Here is a 26,387-nt window from a genome sequence, read left to right on the forward strand (position 1 = left end):
TACTTGTTCAGCACATCAACATTCAATCGTACTTTTATTTTTTGTTAGGCAAGTCAGTTAAGAACAAATTCTTATTTTCAATGACGGCCTAGGAACAGTGGGTTAACTGCCTGTTCAGGGGCAGAACGACAGCTCGGGGGTTTGAACTTGCAACCTTGCGGTTACTAGTCCAACACTCTAACCACTAGGCTACCCTGCTGCCCCCGTACTGTGTTAAATGCAAATGAAATGAAAGTCAAAAAGATATTACATGCTGTGACCTGGTGGTTTGGGTGTCACCCTGACAGCAGTGACATCAGATGCCCTCTGCAGTATAAAACCCTGGGGAGGAGACAGTGTCATGTCAGATGCCCTTGTGTGTTAGCAGTCTCTAGCTCGCTCATCATGCGTGAAATTGTACATCTACAGATTGGACAGTGTGGAAATCAGATAGGCTCTAAGGTAAATGTACTGTTTACTATTCAAATGAGTTAAATGTATTTTTATGCACTGAAGGGTTGATACATTAACAGTTTAATATTCAAAGAAGGTGTTAAAAGTATTTTTTTTATTTACGGAAGGGTTGATAAATTAACAGTTTATATTCAATGGGGTTAAATGTATTTTTTATTCACCGAAGGGTTGATAAATTAAATGTTGTATATTCAGATGGATTAAATGTGTTTCTTAAACACTATAATGCTTTAGCTCTATGCTTATCTTGATTCCAATCACAGTATATATACTACCGCAAAAACAATATATATATATATACACTTCAAATGCAAATGCAGTATATATACTTCCACTAGAAATAAAATAGATATACTTCTACTGCAAATACAATATATATATATATTGTATTTGCAGTGGAAGTATATATATATATATATAATAAATACAGTATATATACTTCCACTGAAAATACAATATATATATTTTATTTCCATGCAATGAGACTTAGAAACTGGTACAGTAGGGTATGTTACTTGATGATAATGTTGATGCCTTTCATATACTATTCAGAGTAGTAAAGCACAACATACCTATACATGTAAACCAATTGGCATTCTCTTTAGTATAATATATATAATATATATATTTAATGTTTGAAATAGTGTATATTGAGCAAGTCATTGGGTGCTGGCACGTTGCCTGCTGTTGCGGTTGTTGAGTGTGAGTGACAGGGAGTTCCCCAAAGGGCACTCTGCTCAGAGATAAGAAGGAAGTGGAAAAAGGCTGGTACATTGAAGGGTGGGACATTTTTATCATGGCTGCTGCTGAGGACAAGCAAGAGCAACTGTATGATGTGTTAGATTTTAGCTACAGTTCACCACTATGGACGGCTCACACGTCATCATAATGTGTGTATTGGGGCATCTGTTGGGGTCTGGGGGAGTTATCATAAGGGCCTGAGGTTTTCCTGGCCTTTTGACCTGTTGAGTTGTCCCTGGTTCTGTGTTTTAGCTTTACTATGTATCAATGTCTTCACATCTATCCATCATGTCTTTACAGTTTTGGGAGGTGATCAGCGAGGAGCATGGAATCAGTGCTACAGGAATGTATGAGGGGGATGATCCTCTTCAGCTGGAGAGGCTCAACGTCTACTTCAACGAGGCAAATGGTAAGAAAAATGGATACATTATGGAAAAATGAAGAGCGTTCTTCAGTCCACAGGACTATCATGATATATTATCTTGGACCAAATGCAAATCATTTATGACATGTTTATTTGTTCTTTCAGGTGGTAAATATGTTCCCCGGGGCCTGCTCCTTGACCTAGAACCAGGGACCATGGACAGTGTCAGGGGTAGCCGCATAGGAGCTCTCTTCAGGCCAGATAACTTTATACATGGTGAGAGTAACTGTACATCTGATCAAAGTTATTGATGACAGAAACGGTACATCTGATCAAAGTTATTGATGACAGAAACGGTACATCTAATCAAAGTTATTGATGACAGAAACGGTAGATCTGATCAAAGTTATTGATGACAGAAACAGTAGATCTAATCAAAGTTATTGATGACAGAAACGGTACATCTAATCAAAGTTATTGATGACAGAAACGGTACATCTAATCAAAGTTATTGATGACAGAAACGGTACATCTAATCAAAGTTATTGATGACAGAAACGGTACATCTAATCAAAGTTATTGATGACAGAAACGGTACATCTAATCAAAGTTATTGATGACAGAAACTGTAGATCTAATCAAAGTTATTGATGACAGAAACGGGTAAATCTAATCAAAGTTATTGATGACAGAAACGGTACATCTAATCAAAGTTATTGATGACAGAAACGGGTAAATCTAATTGATGATGATGGAAACTCAAAAATGATACTCTTTTGACACTATTGTAATATGCATATTGTATCTTAAAGGGATATTTCACTTTTTTACATTTAAAGGGGCACTCCAGTCTCCTTTTCAACTCATTTAACACACGATTAACTTCACAAAAGGCACATCTCAATAGGTGGTCCGGGTCAGTATAGGTCCCTTTATTGTTCCTCAAGGGGGGAGGCCGATGACATCACAGATTCCTGTCAGACCAACTCATTGAATGCACTACACCTTGAAGGTTGCATATTTTACTGTATTTATATTTGGGATATATCGCTTTTCTTGGGATATCGCAGTAAATGTTCAGAAATCGCTGGAGAACTTCCTTATTTACAATGTAAGTTAGTTGCACTAACGTGATGGGCACAATTATCTTTCTGCCGGTTTCTTTGGAATAGGAAACTCTGGTGCTGGGAACAACTGGGCCAAGGGCCACTACACAGAGGGAGCAGAGCTTGTGGACACCGTGATTGACAGGGTGCGTCAGGAGAGCGAGGGATGCGACTGCCTTCAGGGCTTCCAGTTCGTCCACTCCCTAGGTGGCGGGACGGGGTCCGGCATGGGCACCCTCATCATCAACAAGATCCGTGAGGAGTACCCCGATCGCATCATGACCAGCTTCAGTGTCCTGCCCTCGCCCAAGGTGTCAGACGTCGTGGTGGAGCCCTACAATGCCACGCTGTCCATCCACCAGCTCCTAGAGAACACGGATGAGACCTTCTGCATCGACAACGAGGCTCTCTATGACATCTGCTTCCGTACGTTGAAGCTCACCAACCCGACCTACGGTGACCTGAACCACCTGGTGTGCATGACCATGAGCGGAGTCACGACCTCCCTGAGGTTCCCAGGCCAGCTCAACGCCGATCTGAGGAAGTTAGCTGTCAACATGGTGCCCTTTCCCCGCCTCCACTTCTTCATGTCGGGCTTTGCACCTCTCACAGCTCGCGGCAGCCAGAAGTACCGCACTCTCTCCGTGCCCGAGCTCACCCAGCAGATGTTTGATGCCCGTAATATGATGACCGCCTGCGATCCCCGAAGAGGGCGCTATCTGACCGTGGCTGGGATGTTCCGTGGCAAGATGTCCACCAAGGAAGTGGACGAGCAGATGCTGATGATGCAACAGAGGAACAGCAACTACTTTGTGGACTGGATCCCTCACAACTGTAAAGTATCCGTATGTGACATCCCACCTCGGGGGCTCACAATGGCTTCCACCTTCATTGGCAACAACACGGCCATTCAGGAGATCTTCCGTCGCGTAGGAGACCAGTTCTCGCTCATGTTCAGGCGCAAGGCCTTCCTGCACTGGTACACTGGCGAGGGCATGGACGAGATGGAGTTCACAGAGGCAGAGAACAATCTGAATGACCTGGTGTCCGAGTACCAGCAGTACCAGGATGCCAAGGCTGACGAGGAGGGTTGGGGGCCCGAGGAGGTGGCTGAGGAAGAGTCGGCTTCACCGGCTGCAACGAGAGTTCAGAGTACGGAAGTTACGACGATGGAGACTGTGACAGAGACTATTGAAACCATTGAGACTATAGCTGAGTAGATGTGGCATCATATGTTGTGTGGAATAATCATATTGTCACTGTCTTCTCGGTTCTGAGCAGCAAGGCTGGAAGTTTCTGGAAGCTTCAACAAGAGTTTTTCCTGATAGTTTATAACAAGGGCCCAGAGTTTTTCCAGGTCAGGTCATGAGGTCAGGGAAAACTTCTGGCCCTACTCTAGTATTTGAGTCATAGTGTCCAAAGGAGATATCAGGATAATTGCCTGTTTAATGAAATGTTCAGTGTGGTAATAGAGAGCGGCAATGCAGTGTCAATTGTCTGCATTTGTATACTGATGTAGGCCTATTTGATGTGTTTTATGAAACTGAATAGATCACGGAAGAATCTGTCTGACAAATATAGATAACAAATTCTGTCAATGTTGTAATGTAGACTACCAGATTTCCCAAACTTGATTGAGATCATATGCACATTTTTAAAAGCTGTATTTAAAAGGGGAGTATAATGTTCTATTTGTTAATTATTTTGTGCCTCAGCAATTTTAGCAATGTATTCAGTGTGATATTGTGAACCATTTGTATTATATTATTAAAATTCTCCATTATAACAATAGTTATCTGTGTGCTTATTTTGTGTGGTTATTCCAAGTTCAAACATTATTGTCAAGGAACAATGTCCTAGGCCTGGTTTTAAAGCCCCAAAAACGCTACAACATACAGTAGCTAGAACTCAGTCAGTGAGGACAGTTGGCACATAATTCCCTCCCACTCCTCCCATCTGACAGAGAGAGATTACTTGTGACTGTCTCTGTCCAGCTTGATAAGACCATTTGACAAGGCAGAGGAATTCCCCTTTTTGTACAGTGATAATATGCTCAGATCAGGCTGAAAGACCCATGAACTGTGCCACCTGAAGACAGAGACTAATCTATGGACTAAAGGCCATGTAGCCTCAGTGGAGGCTGCTGAGGGGAGGACAGCTCATAATAATGGCTGGAATGGAGCAAACGGAATGGCATCAAACACATGGAAACCATGGAAACCATGGTGTTGATGTATTTGCTAACATTCCAACTATTCCTCTCCAGCCATTACCACGAGCCCGTTCTCCCCAATTAAGGTGCCGCCAACCAACCTCATGTGATAGGAATGTAGCTTAGAAGGAAATGATATAATCCATACCAGAGGATAATGACCTAGCATTCAGTCATCTCTGCAGTAGCTCTATACTCAGAGGACACCACATCCAAGACCATGTTTACTCAGGATCAAGGTTGGACACACATTGAGTGATTAGTTATGTAACCTCACTGAAGGGGATAAATGTAAACATTGTCCAGTTGCTTTTACTATACTGTGATCCTATGTGGAAAGTGGAATGGTCTAGAGGACGTGTCAAACACATCCCAAGGTGGGCCAAGTGTCTGCAGCGTTTTCCCTGCTCCCTTGTACTTGATCAATGAATTAAGGTCACTAATGAGTAAATAACTCCACTCACTGGTTGTCTAGGTCTTAATTGAAAGGAAAAACCGAAAACATGCAGACACTAGGTCCTCCATGGAAGGAGTTTGCCACCGCTGAGCTAGAGGATAGAGATCCTATTTAGGAGAGAAAGTAACTCATCGTTGAAAAACATTACTATTAACATGTGTTTATTTATTCAATGAATAAAAATGGATTCAACAGTAAGTCGACCTCATAGGACGTTATTCAAATTTGCGTTTGATATAAAGAACATGCACACGCCAACATGCCAAAACTTGTGCCTGCCAGAAGAACATCATGTCTAGTAGGCGCGTGCGTTTTGTTTTCCACTTGGTCTGTGCGTTGTCGACCGCTGTCAATCAACGCAGGGGAATGCGGCGGAAGTGCGCCACACAAACACATGTCCCATGACTGCGCGTCGTAGGTGGGGGGTGGGTTTGCGCTGGGTCTTTTCTGAACGTGGGCGGTTTTCCCAACAGTGTGACTGCAATCACCGGCGGATTCACTCCTAAACTCCCCATCTCACCGACCATGAAGATCTGGACATCGGAACACATTTTCAAGTGAGTAGCCAGATTTCTATCTATTCATTGATTTGTTCCTGTTGTTTCGCTTAGTATTCGATTTTGTCTTGAATTAACTGACGTAAGAATTCAACTTCACGATTTGTAACTTGGATCCCATGTGGATTTGGGTTTTAGTCAGCAAAAGTTAACTAGCTAGTTATTTCAATGACTGAGAATCCTGACCCTGGCAGTTTGTATCAGTTAAACAGCATCTGAATGTTTTAACTCAGCAGCTTCTAGCGGTCAGTTTCAGATTGCAGCGGAATTGCGTAACCAGCTCGTCGTAGTAGCAACCTTTCCCCTAGTAGTTGATGCGTCACACCGCAAACACATGGCTTCTGCCTCCTCCGATGCAACCTAGATTCTTCATCGAGAAAGAATCCATCCGTGGATACATTTAGGCTATTTTACAAGTCAAAGCACCAGTTTTAAAAAAAGGATGACACTCAGCTGCTATGTAGACAGAGTTGAATTAAACCAGTGAGGTTTTAGACTTTCATATCTGTTATCAGAGCATGTTACCCCATGTCCTGCTCACTGCATCGATGGATATTAATCAACTCGTAGAGGCTGTGGCACATAAATAGACGAATGTTCATAGCGCTAAACGGCACCTGTTTCATCCACACAAGTGTTTAAATAAATATACATATTGTTATGAATTGCACTTGTGATTTCAACTTCAGTGTTAAAGTGTGTGTGTGTGTGTGTTTTATTATCCATGTATTTCAGTGTCTGACTGCCATGTGGATATCAGTAAAAACGTGCGTAATATAAATTGAATGCTGATAGCAAACTCTTTCTCCCCTCCACAGCCATCCTTGGGAGACAGTCACCAAGGCTGCGATGCAGAAGTACCCCAACCCCATGAACCCCAGTGTGTTTGGGGTGGATGTGTTGGACCGTAGTGTGGACACACGGGGACGCCTGCACAGCAACAGGCTGCTGAGCGCTGAGTGGGGCCTGCCCTCCATCGTCAAGTCGGTAAGTGTTTGTTGTTATTTTTATAGAAATTCAAACACGCAGAGGTATACAGGCTCTAGATAGATCAGAATGAAAGACAGAACCTAACACAGTAGATTCTACTTTAGCAACATAATAGTAAGCAGTCTGAGTGTCATACTAGACTTTTCGTTCAGCATTTTCTCTGCAATAGCCCTAGAAATAGAACATTAAATGTTTATCGCGCAAATACCGTCTTGCTGTACTTTCATTTTATGAAGCTTGACGTATCTTTTAACTTTTGACCTGCTGCTTCAAACCTTTCAACTGCTGTGTGACGGAAAAAATGTGGGGTGTCATGGTTTGAGACTCCTACCTGGTAGACTGCTCCTAGTACCCCCAGCTTCAGTGTTACTCGAGTTCATAGCCTAGCTTCACAGCCATATCTCAGTTACACATTCTCACACACTCTGCGTCAGGCCAGGCAATGCCTCTTCCATTATGCAGTAGTTGACCTTGGCCCCCAATACTCCCAGCCGTAGGGTGCTATTCCTGGAGGTAGGGGAGTAGGGGGGGTAAGAGTAGCAGGCTCGCTGCCCACCGCTAGCCGTGGCACGAGACTGCATTGCTCTATGTCTGGCACATGCTGTCCTGAACAAGCTGGTACCATTCCTGTTCCTAGTATCCTGTCCTGGCAGTACAGAGCTACCCCTATAAAACATAATCCTGTCTGCTCAGTACAGAGCTACCCCTATAAAACACAATCCTGTCTGCGCAGTACAGAGCTACCCCTATAAAACACAACCCTCTTATCAGTGATGCAACAGGCAGACCTTGACCTATGCTGCCAGGGGCCTGCTGTAACAGGTGGAAGGAGGGGCCTACTCAGAGCTGCTTTGAATGGTTTCCAGTCTAATCACCATGTTCTTGTCTGGTGTAGCTATTAAACACTGTACGTAATTAGTTTACTCTTTGCTGCATATGCAAATTGCCACAAGATTACAGTTACGACTATTATATGACTACAAAGGATTTGTAAAAGATTAGGTGATTAATTTCATCTTCATTTATTGACCAAGTAGACTAACTTCAGTTTTAAAATGACAGTTCATACACATCTTATTCTTCAGTTTTTTGGGGGGGCAAATATTCCTATTATTTTTCCTTTAAAATTAGGTCATCTCCAGAGCTCTGATCTGACCCATGGTCTAGTACTATGGAAGCATTAATCACTGTGCTCCTCCCTTGCCTGGTCCTTTAATCTTAGCCCCCAGAAACTGGTGCTGTGACGAGAGCCTTTTGGTAAGGATCCTGGGAGGGAAGGTCGACAGAGTCCTTTGACAGTCTTGCTCCTCCACCGGCCAAATCATTGACAGGACACTGTCTCCTGGGCTTTAATTCAAAAAGCCTCTCATAGTAGGAGTGCTGATCTAGGATCAGATTCCCCATGTCCATATACATCCATCAATCAATCAAATGTATTTATAAAGCTCTTCTTGCATCAGCTGATATCTCAAAGTGCTGTACAGAAACCCAGCCTAAAACCCCAAACAGCAAGCAATGCAGGTGTAGAAGCACGGTGGCTAGGAAAAACTCCCTAGAAAGGCCAGAACCTAGGAAGAAACCTAGATAGGAACCAGACTATGAGGGGTGGCCAGTCCTCTTCTGGCTGTGCTGGGTGGAGATTATAACAGAACATGGCCAAGATGTTCCAATGTTCATAAATGACCAGCAGGGTCAAATAATAATAATCACAGTGGTTGTCGAGGGTGCAGCAAGTCAGGAGTAAATGTCAGTTGGCTTTTCATAGCCGATCATTCAGAGTATCTCTACCGCACCTTCTGTCTCTAGAGAGTTGATAACAGCAGGTCTGGAACAAGGTAGCACGTTCGGTGAACGGGTCAGGGTTCCATAGCCGCAGGCAGAACAGTTGAAACTGGAGCAGCAGTACGACCAGGTGGACTGGGGACAGCAAGGAGTCATCAGGCCAGGTAGTCCTGAGGCATGGTCCTAGGGCACAGGTCCTCCGAGAGAGAGAATTAGAGAGAGCGTACTTAAATTCACACAGGGGACAGGATAAATACTCCAGATATAACAGACTGGCCCTAGCCCCCCGATTATTATGATCTGAAAGGTAAAAGTGATCCTAGATTAACTCTACTACCCAGACTTTGTGTAGATTGGGGCACGTGGTCACAAAAAGTCTGGGTAGCAGTGATATTAATAGCAATTGTGTAGATTGGGGCAGGCGGTCACAAAATTGCTGTTAATATCACTGCTAAGTCCTTTAAATAAAAAATTTAAAAAGTCTAGCACATAAACCGGTCAAAATCACTCACAGGGCATTGACATCGTCGGGGAATCTGAGACTGCCAATTTTCTGAGACAGTAAATATGACGACCTTTAGAAAATAACAATGTTATAAATGAGTGGACTGTTGAGTGGAGGCCAAGTGTACAGTAGATTACTGAGAAACCAGATTAACCAATCTGTTAGATCCAGCACTATCTGACTTGTCCACAGACATGTCCTATATACCTAGCTAGTGCACAAAGGAAACCGTCTGATACATGTTGAGATCAGTGCAGGATGGACACTCCGTCAGGACATTTGAATGACACTAAACAGGGCCGGGTCCGGTGCTTTGATCGTGTGGGTTCTGTTCTCTCTCATTCCAGATCATTGGCAGAACACAGACGTGCACATACATCCAGGAGCATTCTGTAGTGGACCCCATTGAAAAGACATTCGAGCTTCAATCTTCAAATGTGAGTTCTGAAACTTTTTCTGGTTTCAGCATAATGTTGTATATAATACTTGTTGACATTGAGGCATACACTGAGTGTAGGACACATTATGAACACCTGCTCTTTCCATGACAGACTGACCAGGTGAATCCAGGTGAAAGCTATGATCCCTTATTGATGTCACTTGTTAAATCCACTTCAATCAGTGTAGATGAAGGGGAGGAGACAGGTTAAAGAAAGATTTTTAAGCCTTGAGATAATTGAGACATGGATTGTGTGTGTGCCATTCAGAGAGTGAATGGGCAAGACAAAATATTGAAGTGCCTTTGAACAGGGTATGGCAGTAGGTGCCAGGCGCACCGGTTTGTGTCAAGAACTGCAACGCTGCTGGGTTTTTCACGCTCAACAGTTTCCCGTGTGTAACCCGAATGGTCCACCACCCAAAGGGCTGTCAGTCAACTGGACACAATTGTAGGAAGCATTGGAGTCAACATGGGCCAGCATCCCTGTGGAACGCTTTCAACACCTTGTAGAGTCCATGCCCTGATGAATTGAGGCTGTTCTGAAGGCAAAGGGTGGAGGGGGTGCGCGCAACTCAATATTAGGAAGGTGTTCTTAATGTTTTGTACACTCAGTATACATATAAAGTGGGAAACTGTATGTAAACATTATTAGAGTTACCAGTGTTCAGTGACTATGTGCACTACCGTTGGGGGTCACTGAGAAATGTCCTTGTTTTTGAAAGAAAAGCAAAACATTTTGTCCATTAAAATATCAAATTGATCAGAAATACAGTGTAGACTGTAGACATTGTTAATGTTGTAAATGACTATTGTAGCTGGAAACGGCTGATTTTTAATGGAATATCTACTTAGGCATACAGAGGCCCACTCAGCAACCAACACTCCTGTGTTCCAATGGCACATTTTGTTAGCTAATCCAAGTTTATCATTTTAAAAGGTTAATTGATCATTAGAAAACATATGTGCAATTATGTTAGTACAGCTTAAAACTGATCTGATTTAAAGAAGCAATAAAACTGGCCTTCTTTAGACTAGTTGAGTATCTGGAGCATCAGCATTTGTGGGTTCGATTACAGGCTCAAAATGGCCACAAACAAAGAACTTTCTTCTGAAACTCGTCAGTCTATTCTTGTTCTGAGAAATTAAGGCTATTCCATGCGAGAAATTGGCAAGAAACTGAAGATCTCGTACAAAGCTGTGTACTACTCCCGTCACAGAACAGCACAAAGTGTCTCTAACCAGAATAGAAAGAGGATTGGGTGCACAACTGAGCAAGAGGACAAGTACATTAGACTGTCTGTTTCTCAAACTAGATGCCTCACAAGTCGTCAACTGGTAGCTTCATTAAATAGTACCCACAAAACACCAGTCTCAACGTCAACAGTGAAGAGGAGACTCCGGGATGCTGGCCGCCTAGCCAGTCTAAGGTTCAGGGCAAGCTACGTGGTGGAGGCTGGATAGTGGTGACTGTTTATTTAGCCTCAAAAGAAGCTGTTTCTCACAATCTCATTCCCAGGTAGGGGTGCAACTCAATATTACCAAGGTGTTCTTAAAGTTTTGTACACTCAGTGTATATCTGTTTCGTAGGTGGCATGTTGTAGACTATAGCCTGGCTGTTGCATTAATTTTTTACAAGACCAGACATGTAACCATTTACAAAACATGCTGTGTTGAAGAACCTGAAACCCTGGAAGCTGTCCTGGTCTCATTTCCAATAGCAGATGAGTGTGTCTGAGAACTGAGGAACCCTGAATGTAATGAGCCAAATGGTTTGATATTTATGGAAGGTCTACCTTGTTCTGTACTGAACAAAAATATAAGCGCATCATACAACAATTTCTATGATTTTACTGAGTTACAGTTCATATAAGGAAATTAGTCAATCGAAATAAATTCATTAGGCCCTAATCTATGGATTTCACATGACTGGGCAGGGGTGGCCCACCCACTGGGGAGCCAAACCCACCCACTGGGGAGCCAAACCCACCCACTGGGGAGCCAAACCCACCCACTGGGGAGCCAAACCCACCCACTGGGGAGCCAAACCCACCCACTGGGGAGCCAGGCCCACCCACTCACTGGGGAGCCAGGCCCACCCACTCACTGGGGAGCCAGGCCCACCCACTCACTGGGGAGCCAGGCCCACCCACTCACTGGGGAGCCAGGCCCACCCACTCACTGGGAAGCCTGGCCCACCCACTGGGGAGCCAGGCCCACCCACTGGGGAGCCAAACCCACCCACTGGGGAGCCAAACCCACCCACTGGGGAGCCAGGCCCACCCACTCACTGGGGAGCCTGGCCCACCCACCCACTGGGGAGCCTGGCCCACCCACCCACTGGGGAGCCTGGCCCACCCACCCACTGGGGAGCCTGGCCCACCCACCCACTGGGGAGCCAAACCCACCCACTGGGGAGCCAAACCCACCCACTGGGGAGCCAGGCCCACCCACTGGGGAGCCAAACCCACCCACTGGGGAGCCAAACCCACCCACTGGGGAGCCAAACCCACTCACTGGGGAGCCAAACCCACCCACTGGGGAGCCAGGCCCACCCACTCACTGGGGAGCCAAACCCACCCACTGGGGAGCCAAACCCACCCACTGGGGAGCCAAACCCACCCACTGGGGAGCCAAACCCACCCACTGGGGAGCCAGGCCCACCCACTGGGGAGCCAGGCCCACCCACTGGGGAGCCAAACCCACCCACTGGGGAGCCAAACCCACCCACTGGGGAGCCAGGCCCACCCACTGGGGAGCCAGGCCCACCCACTGGGGAGCCAGGCCCACCCACTGGGGAGCCAGGTCCACCCACTGGGGAGCCAGGTCCACCCACTGGGGAGCCAGGCCCACCCACTGGGGAGCCAGGCCCACCCACTGGGGAGCCAGGCCCACCCACTGGGGAGCCAGGCCCACCCACTCACTGGGGAGCCAGGCCCACCCACTCACTGGGGAGCCAGGCCCACCCACTCACTGGGGAGCCAGGCCCACCCACTGGGGAGCCAGGCCCACCCACTCACTGGGGAACCAGGCCCACCCACTGGGGAGCCAGGCCCACCCACTGGGGAGCCAGGCAGGCCCACCCACTGGGGAGCCAGGCCCACCCACCCACTGGGGAGCCAGGCCCACCCACCCACTGGGGAGCCAGGCCCACCCACCCACTGGGGAGCCAGGCCCACCCACTGGGGAGCCAAACCCACCCACTGGGGAGCCAAACCCACCCACCCACTGGGGAGCCAGGCCCACCCACCCACTGGGGAGCCAGGCCCACCCACCCACTGGGGAGCCAGGCCCACCCACCCACTGGGGAGCCAGGCCCACCCACCCACTGGGGAGCCAGGCCCACCCACTGGGGAGCCAGGCCCACCCACTGGGGAGCCAAACCCACCCACTGGGGAGCCAAACCCACCCACCCACTGGGGAGCCAGGCCCACCCACTGGGGAGCCAAACCCACCCACTGGGGAGCCAAACCCACCCACTGGGGAGCCAAACCCACCCACTGGGGAGCCAAACCCACCCACTGGGGAGCCAGGCCCAGCTAATCAGAAAGAGTTTCTCCCCACAAAAGGGCTTTATTACAGACAGAAATGCTGTTCTGACGATCCCGCAGGTGAAGAAGACTGATTCGGAGATCCTGGACTGGCGTGGTTACACGTGGTCTGCAGTTGTGAGGCCAGTTGGACGTACTGCCAAATTCTCTAAAACAACGTTGGAGGCGGTTTATGGTAGAGAAATTAACATTCAATTCTCTGGCAACAGCTCTGGTGGACATTCCGACAGTCAGCATGACAATTGCACGCTCCCTCAAAACATCTGTGGCATAATGTTGTGACAAAACTGCACATTTTAGAGTGGCCTTTTATTGTCCCCAGCACAAGGTGCACCTGTGTAATGATCATGCTTTTTAATCAGCTTCTTGATATGGCACATCTGTCAAGTGGATGGATTATCTTGGCAAATGAGAAATACTCTCTAACAAGGAGGTAAACAAATTTGTGCACAAAAATAAGAGAAATAAGGTTTTTGTGCGTATGGAACATTTCTGGGATATTTTATTTCAGCTCATGAAACATGGGACCAACACTTTACAATTTGCGTTTATATTTTTTGTTCAGTATAGTTCACAGTAATTTAGAGTGAATGTGTATATTCCATTAAACCCCCGAACGTGTTTAATGCTGTCTGCCTCTATGATTCTCTCTGCAGATCACATTCACTAACATGGTGTCAGTGGATGAGAAGCTTACATACAGACCACATCCTGATGACGCAGAGAAGTAAGTACAGTCAAACCAAGGAAGGCTTTACTAACTCTGTTCCATGCTTACAGTGTATCAGGGGCTACTTAAAATGGGAGATTTCAATCTCCAATGTCACTTCCCTGGTTAAATAAAGGATACATGCATTACATGAATATATATATATATATATATATATATATTTTTAGACAAATTCTCCACTCTTGTCTGTGCAGGACGATATTGACTCAAGAAGCTCTCATCTCAGTCAAAGGGGTTAGTCTGAGTAGCTACCTGGAGGGAGTTATGGCTAGCACCATCTCTGCAAACGCAGGCAAGGTACGTGATCTCTGTCTTCACCTCACCTACTCAGATGGCTGGTTAGAGGAACTCTTGTATTTTCATGTAGTTTGAAAAAAACCTCATGATGTCCATGATAGCTTGGTCTTCGATCTCTTCGTGCTGTATAGCCTACACCTATGCTTGTGTTTGGCATGACAACTTCCATCGGAGCTATACAACACAACCAGATCCGGGACCAGGCTATGTCCTTTTGAAATCTGAGATCATTTATATCGTTTAAAAAATATATTTAAAAAAAGCAACTTCTAATTTGTCTCCTCTCCTCTTCCTCCATCAGGGTCGTGAGGCGATGGAGTGGGTGATCAGGAAGCTAAATGCAGAGATCGAAGAGCTGGCAGCCGCCGCCCGCGGCACCATAAGGCCTCCCATGGCTGCTGCTATGACTGCAGAGAAATGATACCTCTAAGTTCCCAACGACCAGCCTGGGGACATTGTTCTTCTCCTGCGTCAGAACAGACTCCACCTCCCTTTAGACTCCACCTCCCTTTAGACTCCACCTCCCTTTAGACTCCACCTCCCTTTAGACTTGTCTGATTCTCATCAACTGGACAGGAATCAGATCTACAAGTTTGATTACAATTTAAGTACTGTATTTATTGTTATTATTTAAGTACTAACTGAAATGAAGGGAACAACGGTAATCCTAGTATATATATATTTTTTAAACATTTTATAGGCGAGGAGCATCTCAAATGCAGTGTCTGTTGGAGTAGAATCTATTCTCAGTTGCTCTGTGCCCAAGTTTGAGACTAGAGCAGGTCATGTTATCAGCATGCAGTAGTACTATAGCCTCAGGGACCGTGTCAAATATAGAGGACGGTTCATGCAATCACCTATAACAGACAGAACAAGAACAGGTTCAACATGCTGCATTTTAATACCGTCTTCCCTGCGTAAAGCTGCACCTAAACTAAGAATGGTAAGGCGTGGTTGGGGTTTTTCATACTTGACCGTGACATATATTTATTGCGTGAAGTCACTGACAAGGGGGGGGAGTAAACTGTGACTTTGGGAAGAAGAAACGGATAAGAAACGTACGATTCCTCACGGAATATTACTAATGGATTGTTCTTCGGTGCCTCAGAAGTCTGACCCTCTGCCAGCACAAAATGTCTGTGTTCTCAGAGTGTTATGACCTCAACAATGAATGCATTTTCTAACGCACATACTGTACAGAAGAGAGGGGTCGTGCTCCGGGCCCTCCAGTAATATTCTGCATTCTCTCCCAAGAGTGAAACTAAGTATTTAAATAATAAGTGTTTTGGTTAAATGTTCTGTACTGCTATAGCCTCCAGTATGTTATGGAAATGTCTGCTATGTTTGACGTATGGAGAGAATGTATTATTTATTTGATGTGTATATAGAGAGATGAATGTGTTTTTTAATTTGGTTGTAAACAATGGTACTTGTTGTCAGTGGTACTTACAGCCTGGGATGTCCAGTATATATTCTAGATCATAACCCTTGAGGAGATCAAATGCCTCTGCTACCAACTCTAAGGGACGGTTTCCTGTACGCAGATCAAGTTTAACACTGTACTATTGATATGTTGTGTTTTTAATCCAGGACTAGGTGTAATCTGTGCAAACCTGACCAGAATGTTTTGTCTTGTTTCTATGGTGACAACTTGTGTTGTCGAGGGCGATACGTCAAGGAAAGGAAGATGCTACAGTGTGATGTATGCATTCCAAAAACCATGCCAGTTTGCATTCTCAATACAATTGTGTTATGTTGCCAGAGTCAGTTCTAATATGCTTTTACAGTGGTAATGTCAAATATTCCTGGTTTGTTAATGAATGTTCTGTTCTGACCTGATGTTAGAACAAAGGGACATGTTGATCGTTCTAACATGTAAGGAGGAATTTTGTGGGTGTTTTTAAAAAATATATTTATTTTTTTTACCCATATTTAGAATACAATAACTTAACTCTACACCTGCACAACAATAAAACTCAGTTGGTGCTGAAGTCATAATGGATTTGAATGCTTCTGTAAACTCAAGTTCCAAATGGTCAAACAGAAATGAAGACCAGGCATGTTGGTTTACATGAAAGAAATAAAGTCCTCTAAAATATGTTTGCTTTTACATTTGTTGTTTTGAACTCAGATAAGCAATTGAAATGTCTATGATTGTAGCTACATACATATTTTAATTCTCTACTTTGTCAAAGATTTGTGGAATAGGGTTTTATGGCAAAGCTGTCTGCACTTTTCCGGGACCTGTGTATTTTGAGCAGCCAATATGCCTGCATTTAAAAAAAAAAATAAAATTTTAGGGGGGAAAAGTGGTTGAGATGGCGGCAGAAGATGCCCTACCACAGCTCTAGGATCAGATTACCCAACGCCCAAATCCCATCCTTGAGATAATTGATGTACTTTTCCTATCCAAGGCTGCAAACCGCCAAGTCTAAGGGTAGAGCTCGAATAAATTCAAGCCCCTTGGGTGTTGCCATAGTTACACTAGAAGCGCCCTTCCAAGAAGGCTCAAGGTCATTGGCCACAGATACAATGACGTCAAATCACGTGATATGGACAGTAGCTTTGATTGGACTGATCATGTCAACATCATACTTTCAAAATCTTTGCTAACAGTCCTCATGAATCAAGTTGACAATCTACTGTCAAATCATTTTTAATCCTTGTCATATGAAGATAAATTATAGATAAAATGTATCGGTGCTCATCGGCCATTGGACATTAACATTACCACAAGTTGGAAATCACAAATTCAACGAGTGGTTTGGAAGGAGTCCGTGGCTAACAGCAAGCATTGCAAAACAATCATTAGCCTGCTATTCAGTGGAGTGGCTTTGTGGTCTCAAGTCTTTGATTAAGGGTCTCTTCCTAGTTTATAATGATAAACATTAAACATTGGCCATGATGTCAGTGAAGCATGATTTGTGCCGCTCTCAAAACAACTTAACTCGGAACTGCAAAATCAGACTTTAGTGAGTTCAAGACAACTGGGAACTTGGGGGGAAAATGAGCTACGACTAGGAAAATATGTTTTGAACTTTCATCCAACTTGGAATTGTAAATTGGGAACATGGGCCTCTTTCTAGAGCTATGACCTGAAGATCACTGACGTCATCATGATTCAAGCTTTTTTTTCTCTGAGTTCCCAGTTGTCTTGAAAGCACCATAAATCCAGAGAATGTCAGTCTTTGATGAAAGTTTTATGACAGAATTTGACCATTAAGGACCGCCGTGCCACCTTCCTGTTCAAGTGAGCACAGCACAACAAGGTGAGTTCAAAAATGTATTGTATGCTGCTGCATAAATCATGTAATATGCCAGGGAGATATTTATACTGTAGCTAACAAAGTAACACTAAGTGTATGTTGTGTAGTAAGCTGTTACCAGCCCATGTGCCTCACCCTAATAATTTGGTCTATTTTCACCTCTTAATTTCGCCTACTGTTCTGACTTGGTGGTGCACATGTGGCCTGTAACCTGTTTTAGAGAAATGTAAAAAAAAAAAAAAATTTGTAAGAGCTTTCAGTCTTTTTTTATGCCCCCTTCATTTATCCTAAGGTTCTGACTTGGTGTGCCACTGTAAGAACAGCCCATGTTCTGAATTATGTCGCTGTACATTTCAAAAGTGCTGAACAAATAGTTATATTGACTACATCTGTCCTAGCTCGCTCATTAATGTCTTAATTGAAATGACTGATTGCCTCTTATCCGCTTGTCATCCCCTTATGCCATAGTTAGTACATCTCAATTGTCAGTAGAAACCATATTTGTCAGCCATATCATCTTTTTAAAGGCAGTAAATTAGGCTGAATTAACTGTTTTGCTGCCAGACAAGGCTCCTCTGATAGCCAGGTGTAGCAGTGCTAAGGTGTTGGGACTGCTGTTGGGACTCTGCTGTTGGGACATCTTTATATAGGCTCTACCAGTTTGTGAAGAAAAAAAGAGTCATTTTATAGGCTGTGTTGCTTACCAGGTTGTGTTGCTACCATGCTATGTTGTTGTATTAGTTCTCTCTTTATGTAGTGTTGTGTTGTCTCTCTTGTCGTGATGTGTGTTTTGTCCGGTATTTATATGTTATTTATTTTAATCCCAGCCTCCTTCCCCACAGGGTGTCTTTTGCGTTTGGTAGGCAGTCATTGTAAATAAGAATTTGTTCTTAACTGACTTGCCTAGTTAAATACATGTAAGTAAATAAATAGGCATCAAGCTCATGTCGGTCCTCTAGAACGCAGTCGTAATCTTCCTAGTAGGACTCCACAATAATGAGGTGGTGTGTATGTGGGTGCACATCCGTTTCAGCATGTTTTGGGAGTCGAGCAAGAGTCGACTCTGTACGACTCCAACCACATGAGTCGGAGTCGACTTCAAAAATCCTGGAGTCGTGCACCGCTAGTGGTAACAAGTGGAAATCCATCTCATTATTACATTTGCCACTGAAATTCCCAGATTGCATTTCGAGTACCACGTTATGACCAAACCTGTGTTAGCCAATGGTTATTTGGAAGAGGGTCGCCCGTCAACCAATCACAGGCCTTAGAGTTTTTAAAGGCATTTAAAAGAGGGATGTTTGAAATTAAACAAGACGCAGTTAGCGAGCGATTGACTAGAGTGCAATGTGCATTTTTAGTTAAAGCGCTAGTTATCCAGATTAATTATTACTATAGCTACTAAACTCGTGGTCTGATAGCAAATATCGAAATACTATATAGAGTTAACGTTTGCTAGACGAGGTTTCTTTCGCTTGGAATCGAAATATTTGGTTTGGCTGACTTGCTAGCTAACGTTAACGAGTTGGCTAACCCGTGCATCAGTGTGCAGAACTGAGAGAGTCGGTTTGCTAGATTGGGGTTTGGTGTCCAATATTCGTCAATACACGACGTGAGAGAAGTCACTGCTGGTTTTTTGAACCGTCGTAGTTAAGATTTCGGTAAGTTTAGACCCCATAAACCAAATATGAAATATGGATGTTACTGAGGTTAACTAGCTAACGTTAGCTATCAATGTTAGCTAGCTTGCTAATTTTTCTTTTGGCTAACTTGGCTAAATGTGTTAACCACATTTTAAAAATATATATTTCTACAGAATATGGATGCTGCTAGACTCAAGATGGCAAAGGACTCGAAGCTTCAAAGGCCTGTGTCTGAACACAAGGTCAGTTCTGCATTGTAGTTAACACTGTTCCAACTCTTTTGTCATGGTAATCTACAGGATGTCACCTTAGTTATGAAGACAATCCTAACCCCGTTGTTCGTATCACATGATTCCAACTAACTAATAATGGGTAGTGTTGTGTAAACCACTCTTTGAAAATAACCAACTACAATTTACCAAGAAAGTACCAATTAACTAATTCCAGTGAAGTAAGATGCACTAAATATACAATTGAAAGAAATCGATGTTACTTAGCTAACGAAAGTTACTTTGAATGTTTAACTGACTTGCCTAGTTGACTAAAATATAAGTTGCTAGTTCACATCCAAACAAACTACAGTAACAATCTCACGAAATCTGAAATGTCAGACTACAAATTGAAGGAACAGGTCACTTTGGACTCATATTTGAAGTGTAATTTGGCTTATTAAACTAAATGTTTCAAGTGAGAATTAGGCCGGTTTGATGATGAAATATAAAGGGTATTATTGCTTACTGTACTTTTTCACATGTATTTTTACATTGAAGTAGTGTAGATCCAGTAAGCAACACTGCTATATGGCAAAGTAGTGTAGGTAAAGGGGGTTACATAGTCAATTGTATGACTGAAATGGGTCTTCTGCATTTAACCCAACCTCTCTGAATTGGAGCCAATCAAAGTTTAGACATTTCTAATTTTATACAGCCTGAATTTGAAATAATTAACTTAATCTCATGTGAAGTTACTTACAACCTTTTTATGTTTGGTAAAATGACTACTCAGGGCTGGGCTAAAAGGATACCGACTGTATTGTTGAAGCCTGTGTGTGTTCCAAATAAGCCCACGTCCATAAATCAATTTAAATGTCCAAATGTTGAAGACACATTTCTTATCTAAGCTTAACATCTACAATTATTAAATTACTACTTCGTTATGTGAAGTTACTCATAACATGGGGTGTCTAATTTCTAACCGTAGACTTGATTAGTTGAATCAGGTGTGGCACTGCTTGGTTGGTTCAAAACCCTGCACCCTCACTATCCTTCTGTGGCTAAGACACCATGCACAAATTATTTTGAAAGTGGGTTCACATTTGCAGTACTGTTAATTAGTAAAAATGTGTTTTTAAGCCTGCTGTTGTATTGCAAAGGTAGTTGGACCAAAAAAAAGGGAGTCACCTGAAGGAAGGACACTGTCCTAACCACATGAGTAGTCCAATAGTCAACTTGTCCCTCGATTCCAATTTGTCCTCTACTTGTAGGTGTTCTATCCTTGCAATCCCTCAACTGTAATCTCAAGGCCATAACTGTAGCTTGAGCATCTTACTTAAAGTAAATCTAAATAAAATGCATGACTGCTTAGGTTCATTGCATGGTAGGGATGTCAACACACGATCCCAATGTGTTTCAATGCAAACCTGGGCTTAATGGGAACATGCTGGGCAACAATTGATTTATGGAAGAAAAGTACAGAGACATTTACTCAAAATATTTGGAAACCAGTGTGCTGGGTTATAAACATGCACTACACTACGATATGTCAATTTACTATTAAGACATGTGAGCTAAACTTATGGGAAAAGGGGGGGGTACCTTGTAGCCTAGTGGTTAGAGTGTTGGCCTACTAACTGAAAGGTCAGCTCAGGAATTTGATCCAGCAACAAGGTAAAACATCTGTATGCCCCTGAGCAAGACAATTAACCCACTGTTCCCTGGGCGCTGATGTTGCGTAAGACATCCCCCTGCACCTCTGATTCAGAGGGCTTGTGTTAATGTGGAAGAACCGTCTCAGTTGTACAACTGAATACCTTCAACGGAACAGGGGCTGCCTTAACCGACATCCAAGTCTTTGGAGCCCGGGGAACAGTGGGTCAACTGCTTTGCTCAGGGACAGAACAGATTTCTGGGGATTCAATCCAGCAACCTCAGTTACTGACCCAAAGCTCTAACCACTAGGGTTACCTGCTGCCCCTCAATAGGCAATAGATGTGAATTAATACCCATGTAGTATAGCATGTGCATATCAACATTCGTCTCTTCATTTTACATTACCTATGATCACTTGTCTGAGAAGGTACAGAAAATATCTGGGAAGTGTAGCTGTTGCTATATAGATGTCTGACATTGGCCTCTGGTAGGAATATACACAACTGTAACATCTATGGATTGAACCACATGAATGATTGAAGGGGGCTGTAGGATAAGTATATTAAGTATATTATCTACTATAAACACTACCTAGAGTTGAAGTTAGTTCAAATAACACCACGCTAATGATGTTAGAGGCAGGTAGCCTAGTGGTTAGAGGCAGGTAGCCTAGTGGTTAAAGGCAGGTAGCCTAGTGGTTAGAGGCAGGTAGCCTAGTGGTTAGAGGCAGGTAGCCTAGTGGTTAGAGGCAGGGTAGCCTAGTGGTTAGAGGCAGGGTAGCCTAGTGGTTAGAGGCAGGGTAGCCTAGTGGTTAGAGGCAGGGTAGCCTAGTGGTTAGAGGCAGGGTAGCCTAGTGGTTAGAGGCAGGGTAGCCTAGTGGTTAGAGGCAGGGTAGCCTAGTGGTTAGAGGCAGGGTAGCCTAGTGGTTAGAGGCAGGGTAGCCTAGTGGTTAGAGGCAGGGTAGCCTAGTGGTTAGAGGCAGGGTAGCCTAGTGGTTAGAGGCAGGGTAGCCTAGTGGTTAGAGGCAGGGTAGCCTAGTGGTTAGAGGCAGGGTAGCCTAGTGGTTAGAGGCAGGGTAGCCTAGTGGTTAGAGGCAGGGTAGCCTAGTGGTTAGAGGCAGGGTAGCCTAGTGGTTAGAGGCAGGGTAGCCTAGTGGTTAGAGGCAGGGTAGCCTAGTGGTTAGAGGCAGGGTAGCCTAGTGGTTAGAGGCAGGGTAGCCTAGTGGTTAGAGGCAGGGTAGCCTAGTGGTTAGAGGCAGGGTAGCCTAGTGGTTAGAGGCAGGGTAGCCTAGTGGTTAGAGGCAGGGTAGCCTAGTGGTTAGAGGCAGGGTAGCCTAGTGGTTAGAGGCAGGGTAGCCTAGTGGTTAGAGGCAGGGTGTTAGAGGCAGGGGGTTAGAGGCAGGGGGTTAGAGGCAGGGTAGCCTAGTGGTTAGAGGCAGGTAGCCTAGTGGTTAGAGCGTTGGACTAGGAAAGGTTGCAAGATCGAGTCACTGAGCTGACAAGGTAAAAAAAAATCTGTAGTTCTGCCCCCTGAACAAGGCAGTTAACCCACTGTTCCTAGGCCGTCATTGTAAATAAGAATTTGTTCTTAACTGACTTGCCTAGTTAAATAAAAATGCAACATGTAGTTCACTGCTCAGTTGAACTTGCTACATGTGTTGTGGATGGCCTTGTGGGACTCATTGGCCAGGCTACATTATTACTGCCATAACCAAAGAAACAGGAAACTGTCATCCTCCTAAATAGGAGGCGCCATGGCTTGACCCAAACCATTGACTGCAATATCTAACATGCAACAAACTACTTTGTTTCATAAAGCAGTGTGATTTCCTGTTGTCCTGCCTTAATAGTACTCGACTTCCCTCCCCATATGTTTAGCTTACCAGTGATGGGCCGAAGCGTGTTCCCGTGTCCCAGTCGTCCAGTGGTCACAAACCTGTGGCCTACGCCACACCCGCCCAGCGCGTTCTAGGGCCGTCAAATGGGCCGCAGCGTATCCAGCGATCCATGACCCAGAAGCCAGAGACGACAGTCCCACACACCAAGACCACGCAACCGCAAGCTGGTTATCAGAATGTGAATCCTGTGCAACCCCAGCCTAAACCGCAGTCTCAAATACAGAGCCTCAAATCTGTTAAAGGGCCACCTCAAACCCAGACCCCCAAACCTGTCCAGACCCCCAGCCAACCAAAGGTTCAGACCCTAACCCAGAGCCAGCCAAAGAACCACGCCAACGCTTCGACTCCAAGTTCTGAGCCAGCCAGAGGCACTGAACATTCCAAGCAGGAAAAGCCACAAAGTAAGAACAAATGTTTTCTAATGGTCAGATTGGTTTGGTAGCTATTCTTTGGTCCACTCTTACAATTGTTTTGTTTTGTTCAGATAAACCTACCAAGAGTGAATCCTCAACTGCTTCTTCAAAGTAAGTGCAGGTGGTTGACTGAACGTTGAATCTGACCTCCGCAGACCAGATGCTATGACTCTGTTCCAATGTGACTGCTGTAGAATGGGGACAATACACATCTGCCTCGTTACTGTGACGGTAATGGTTTCAATGGTGTGACTGACTTGGCTCATCTTCCTATTGTAGGAAACGCTGGGCCCTGGAGAACTTTGACATCGGTCGTCCCTTAGGGAAGGGTAAGTTCGGCAACGTGTACCTGGCCAGGGAGCGCCAGACCATGTTCATCCTGGCCCTCAAGGTGCTCTTCAAGAAGCAGCTGGAGAAGGCCGGGGTGGAGCACCAGCTACGGCGGGAAGTGGAGATCCAGTCACACCTCAGGTGGGTGCTGATAATGCTGACATTCAGATGGACTGACTGCTGGTTGCCACTGCCAGGTCTGTTTAGTGCTTTAGTCAACTTTTGTTGGGGCATAAGGACATTCAAATTAATTGAGCTTTACAGTAATCATTCCTACAGACCCAAGGCACTGAGTGGTTGGCTAATAGGAACAAATATTTTCTGGCCATCAGGCTAGTCCTGTGGATGAGTAACACATCAGCTGTATTGTAAAACGTGACATTAATTCAGCTATTCTCTCTCTCAGGCACCCCAATATCCTGCGTCTTTATGGTTACTTCCACGACACGGCTCGTGTTTACCTCATCCTGGAGTTTGCTCCTAAAGGGGAACTGTACAGTGAGCTGCAACGATGCGGAAGCTTTGATGAACAAAGGAGTGCCACGGTAAGAGGAATTCGTATTTTTTTTAAACTTGGTCTGTGACTATAGTTTATGGAATTATTTTAAATGTGGCCTGTGACGGGCATAACGGCAACCACGAACATGGCACCAGTAATGCCATAACTGAACTAGGACCTTTTTATCGGTTTAGGCTAGACATGGGCAGTTTCCTGCACAATAATGATTCTGCCGTTATTAAGGTCTGCAACCACAGCTGTTCTGTTTGTCTGTAGGACAATCGGGAGGACTGAGTTGCAGCGATCTAAATATCAAGATGAACTTGAGTGTCTTTGCTTTCCTGAGCGTTCCATTACCTTGACACTTTTCAATCACTTCAAAGCCAACAATCATTTGAATTCAAATGAGTCCTTACTGGATTTGCCAGATCTTTGTAGTCCTAAATGCCCTAAAAGTAATTTCCAGATTATATTATCAAAAATGTGTTACATGTTAGCTGAGAAAATATAAAACGTCTTAAAATCACGTGCTGAGGTTGCTGTTCCTAAATCTTCGTGCGGCTCAGATGTTTGGACACCCTTCTAAATCGAAGCCGTTCTGTTTCTCCAGTACATCATGGAGCTGGCGGATGCACTGAACTACTGCCACTCTAAGAAAGTCATCCACCGGGACATCAAGCCTGAGAACCTGCTGCTGGGGGCCAACGGGGAGCTGAAGATAGCAGACTTTGGCTGGTCGGTGCATACACCCTCCTCAAGGTAACCCCCTCCATCCGTCAGTCTCCCTTGTTGGCAGTTTAGTCGCAATCTTGCGATTGTGTAAGGACGTTGACGTGAAATGAGTTTGCTTTCTGCAGCCAGAAGCATTGTCATGTGGATTAGGGATGTTAGATTTCCATCTGCTACATTCATGATGTTTCACCTCACTGAATAGACCCTGATGGGCTTCTTCCACCCTCTGTCCAGGAGGTCAACTTTGTGTGGAACTCTGGACTACCTGCCTCCAGAGATGATTGAGGGCAGAACCCATGATGAGAAGGTGGATCTGTGGAGCCTGGGGGTGCTCTGCTATGAGTTCCTGGTGGGTCGCCCTCCATTTGAGACGAAGAACAACGAGGACACCTATCGCAAGATCTCACGGGTCAGAACCGACTAAAGTTATTTCATGTAGTGCTGTTGGCGTTGCTTTACAATTAGGGAGAAAATAACATTTTTACAGCAGTTCTACACGTTGATTCAGCTTTGCTCTTATTGGTTTACGTTTAGATCAAATTGTGTTTGTCACATGCTTTGTAAACAACTGGTGTAGATGACTTCATCTGGTGCTCAGTTGGTAAGAGCTTAGCGCTGGCTGTGAATTTGTCTCTTATTTAGCTGTTTGCTATTGGTTGACAGGAGACTTCCCTTAATGCATACACTGTTGATTCCAGTTTTATCAAAATGTGAGACAGTCTTTCACCCAGTTTAAACCGTGGTACTGGGAACATCAAGGTAGTGTTTATTTCCTGCATGGATCATGTACAGACTAAATGTGTTTAGGATTAAACTGACCATGTTTATGTTATATACCTAGAACATAACTGACTCCCTCTGCTTCTTGCAGGTGGAGTTCACTTACCCAGTCCATGTTAGTGCCGGCAGCAGAGACCTAATAGACAGACTGCTGAAGCACAACCCCCTCCACAGGCTCCCTATCCAGGGTGTTTTGGCCCATCCCTGGGTGGTGGAGAAATCGACCAAGACGCCCACCGCCATGTCTCACAGCCCAGAGCAAAACAAATGAGGACCGTTGGTCATGGTGTTTTCATGAATCCTGGTTGGCTGTTTCCCAGCACCTACACAGTACTGTGGCCACGGTCGTGTTCATTTAGGTCACATAACAACAGTCATCGTTATTGGACTGCTTCAGTCGTTATTTAGTTTGCTGTCTAATGAACACGCCGTTTGCTTAATGCCTTGACTATACTGCTCACTGCTATGGATAACTTGGCTTTCTTCTCTGACTGTGTCGTCTGGCATCTTGATGCCCTTCTGTAACTTCTGCCTCTTCTATGGCATTTTATCTTTGTAAATATTTTACTGTTTTGTTAGTAAAATTATGAGAATATTATGGAATTCACTGTCACTACTTGAATAAATATTTTGGCTTGACATGTTGTAGCATTGTTCATGAGGGATAGGAAGTTACAATGCCAAACTTGCAGTGATGCATTGCTCAATTATGCTATTTTTTTTTTTCCTTTGAGGTAGCCTAATGTAATGCACAGGTTATATGGACAACTACAGTACA

The 26,387-nt window shown here is 44.5% G+C and overlaps 3 protein-coding genes across 5 annotated transcripts; all 3 read left to right on the top strand.

Moving 5' to 3' along the window:
• Positions 1-250: 250 nt before the first annotated feature.
• LOC110494765 (tubulin beta-6 chain) lies at positions 251-4,453 on the top strand. The gene is made up of 4 exons (XM_021570096.3): positions 251-441; positions 1,495-1,603; positions 1,724-1,834; positions 2,731-4,453. Exons 1-4 carry the CDS (start codon positions 385-387, stop codon positions 3,882-3,884), a joined length of 1,431 nt encoding a protein of 476 aa, XP_021425771.1. The 5' UTR covers positions 251-384; the 3' UTR covers positions 3,885-4,453.
• Positions 4,454-5,641: 1,188 nt separating this feature from the next.
• On the top strand, positions 5,642-16,279 carry LOC110494766 (PRELI domain containing protein 3B). Of its 3 annotated transcripts, XR_016488089.1 has the most exons (7): positions 5,725-5,890; positions 6,709-6,877; positions 9,515-9,604; positions 13,215-13,329; positions 13,811-13,881; positions 14,079-14,181; positions 14,483-16,279. XR_016488089.1 is itself a non-coding variant. In XM_021570097.3 (6 exons), exons 1-6 carry the CDS (start codon positions 5,859-5,861, stop codon positions 14,600-14,602), a joined length of 585 nt encoding a protein of 194 aa, XP_021425772.1. In that variant the 5' UTR covers positions 5,642-5,858; the 3' UTR covers positions 14,603-16,279. The 3 variants fall into 3 exon arrangements, 2 of the variants coding, with proteins under 2 accessions (XP_021425772.1, XP_090062556.1); XM_021570097.3 differs by lacking the exon at positions 13,215-13,329 and having other exon boundaries at positions 5,642-5,890; XM_090206430.1 differs by lacking the exons at positions 13,811-13,881; positions 14,079-14,181; positions 14,483-16,279 and having other exon boundaries at positions 13,215-13,552.
• Positions 16,280-18,661: 2,382 nt separating this feature from the next.
• On the top strand, positions 18,662-26,248 carry aurka (aurora kinase A). Its single transcript, XM_021570098.3, has 9 exons — positions 18,662-19,108; positions 19,264-19,332; positions 22,836-23,256; positions 23,340-23,379; positions 23,548-23,739; positions 24,005-24,143; positions 24,708-24,856; positions 25,064-25,238; positions 25,701-26,248. Exons 2-9 carry the CDS (start codon positions 19,267-19,269, stop codon positions 25,878-25,880), a joined length of 1,362 nt encoding a protein of 453 aa, XP_021425773.2. The 5' UTR covers positions 18,662-19,108; positions 19,264-19,266; the 3' UTR covers positions 25,881-26,248.
• The last annotated feature ends 139 nt before the right edge of the window (positions 26,249-26,387 follow it).

Source organism: Oncorhynchus mykiss, chromosome 17, assembly GCF_057628025.1.
Source record: "Oncorhynchus mykiss isolate SJ-2025 chromosome 17, ASM5762802v1, whole genome shotgun sequence".
In the NCBI taxonomy this organism is placed as follows: domain Eukaryota; kingdom Metazoa; phylum Chordata; class Actinopteri; order Salmoniformes; family Salmonidae; genus Oncorhynchus; species Oncorhynchus mykiss.

Coding starts and splice junctions, on each gene's coding strand:
- LOC110494765 (XM_021570096.3), top strand. CDS start 385: ATGCGTGAAATTGTACATCTACAGATTGGACAGTGTGGAAATCAGATA. Junction 442..1,494: donor GAAATCAGATAGGCTCTAAG/GTAAATGTACTG, acceptor ATGTCTTTACAG/TTTTGGGAGGTGATCAGCGA. Junction 1,835..2,730: donor GCCAGATAACTTTATACATG/GTGAGAGTAACT, acceptor TCTTTGGAATAG/GAAACTCTGGTGCTGGGAAC.
- LOC110494766 (XM_021570097.3), top strand. CDS start 5,859: ATGAAGATCTGGACATCGGAACACATTTTCAA. Junction 6,878..9,514: donor TGCCCTCCATCGTCAAGTCG/GTAAGTGTTTGT, acceptor CTCTCATTCCAG/ATCATTGGCAGAACACAGAC. Junction 14,182..14,482: donor TCTCTGCAAACGCAGGCAAG/GTACGTGATCTC, acceptor TTCCTCCATCAG/GGTCGTGAGGCGATGGAGTG.
- aurka (XM_021570098.3), top strand. CDS start 19,267: ATGGATGCTGCTAGACTCAAGATGGCAAAGGACTCGAAGCTTCAAAGG. Junction 19,333..22,835: donor GGCCTGTGTCTGAACACAAG/GTCAGTTCTGCA, acceptor CCATATGTTTAG/CTTACCAGTGATGGGCCGAA. Junction 23,380..23,547: donor TCCTCAACTGCTTCTTCAAA/GTAAGTGCAGGT, acceptor TTCCTATTGTAG/GAAACGCTGGGCCCTGGAGA.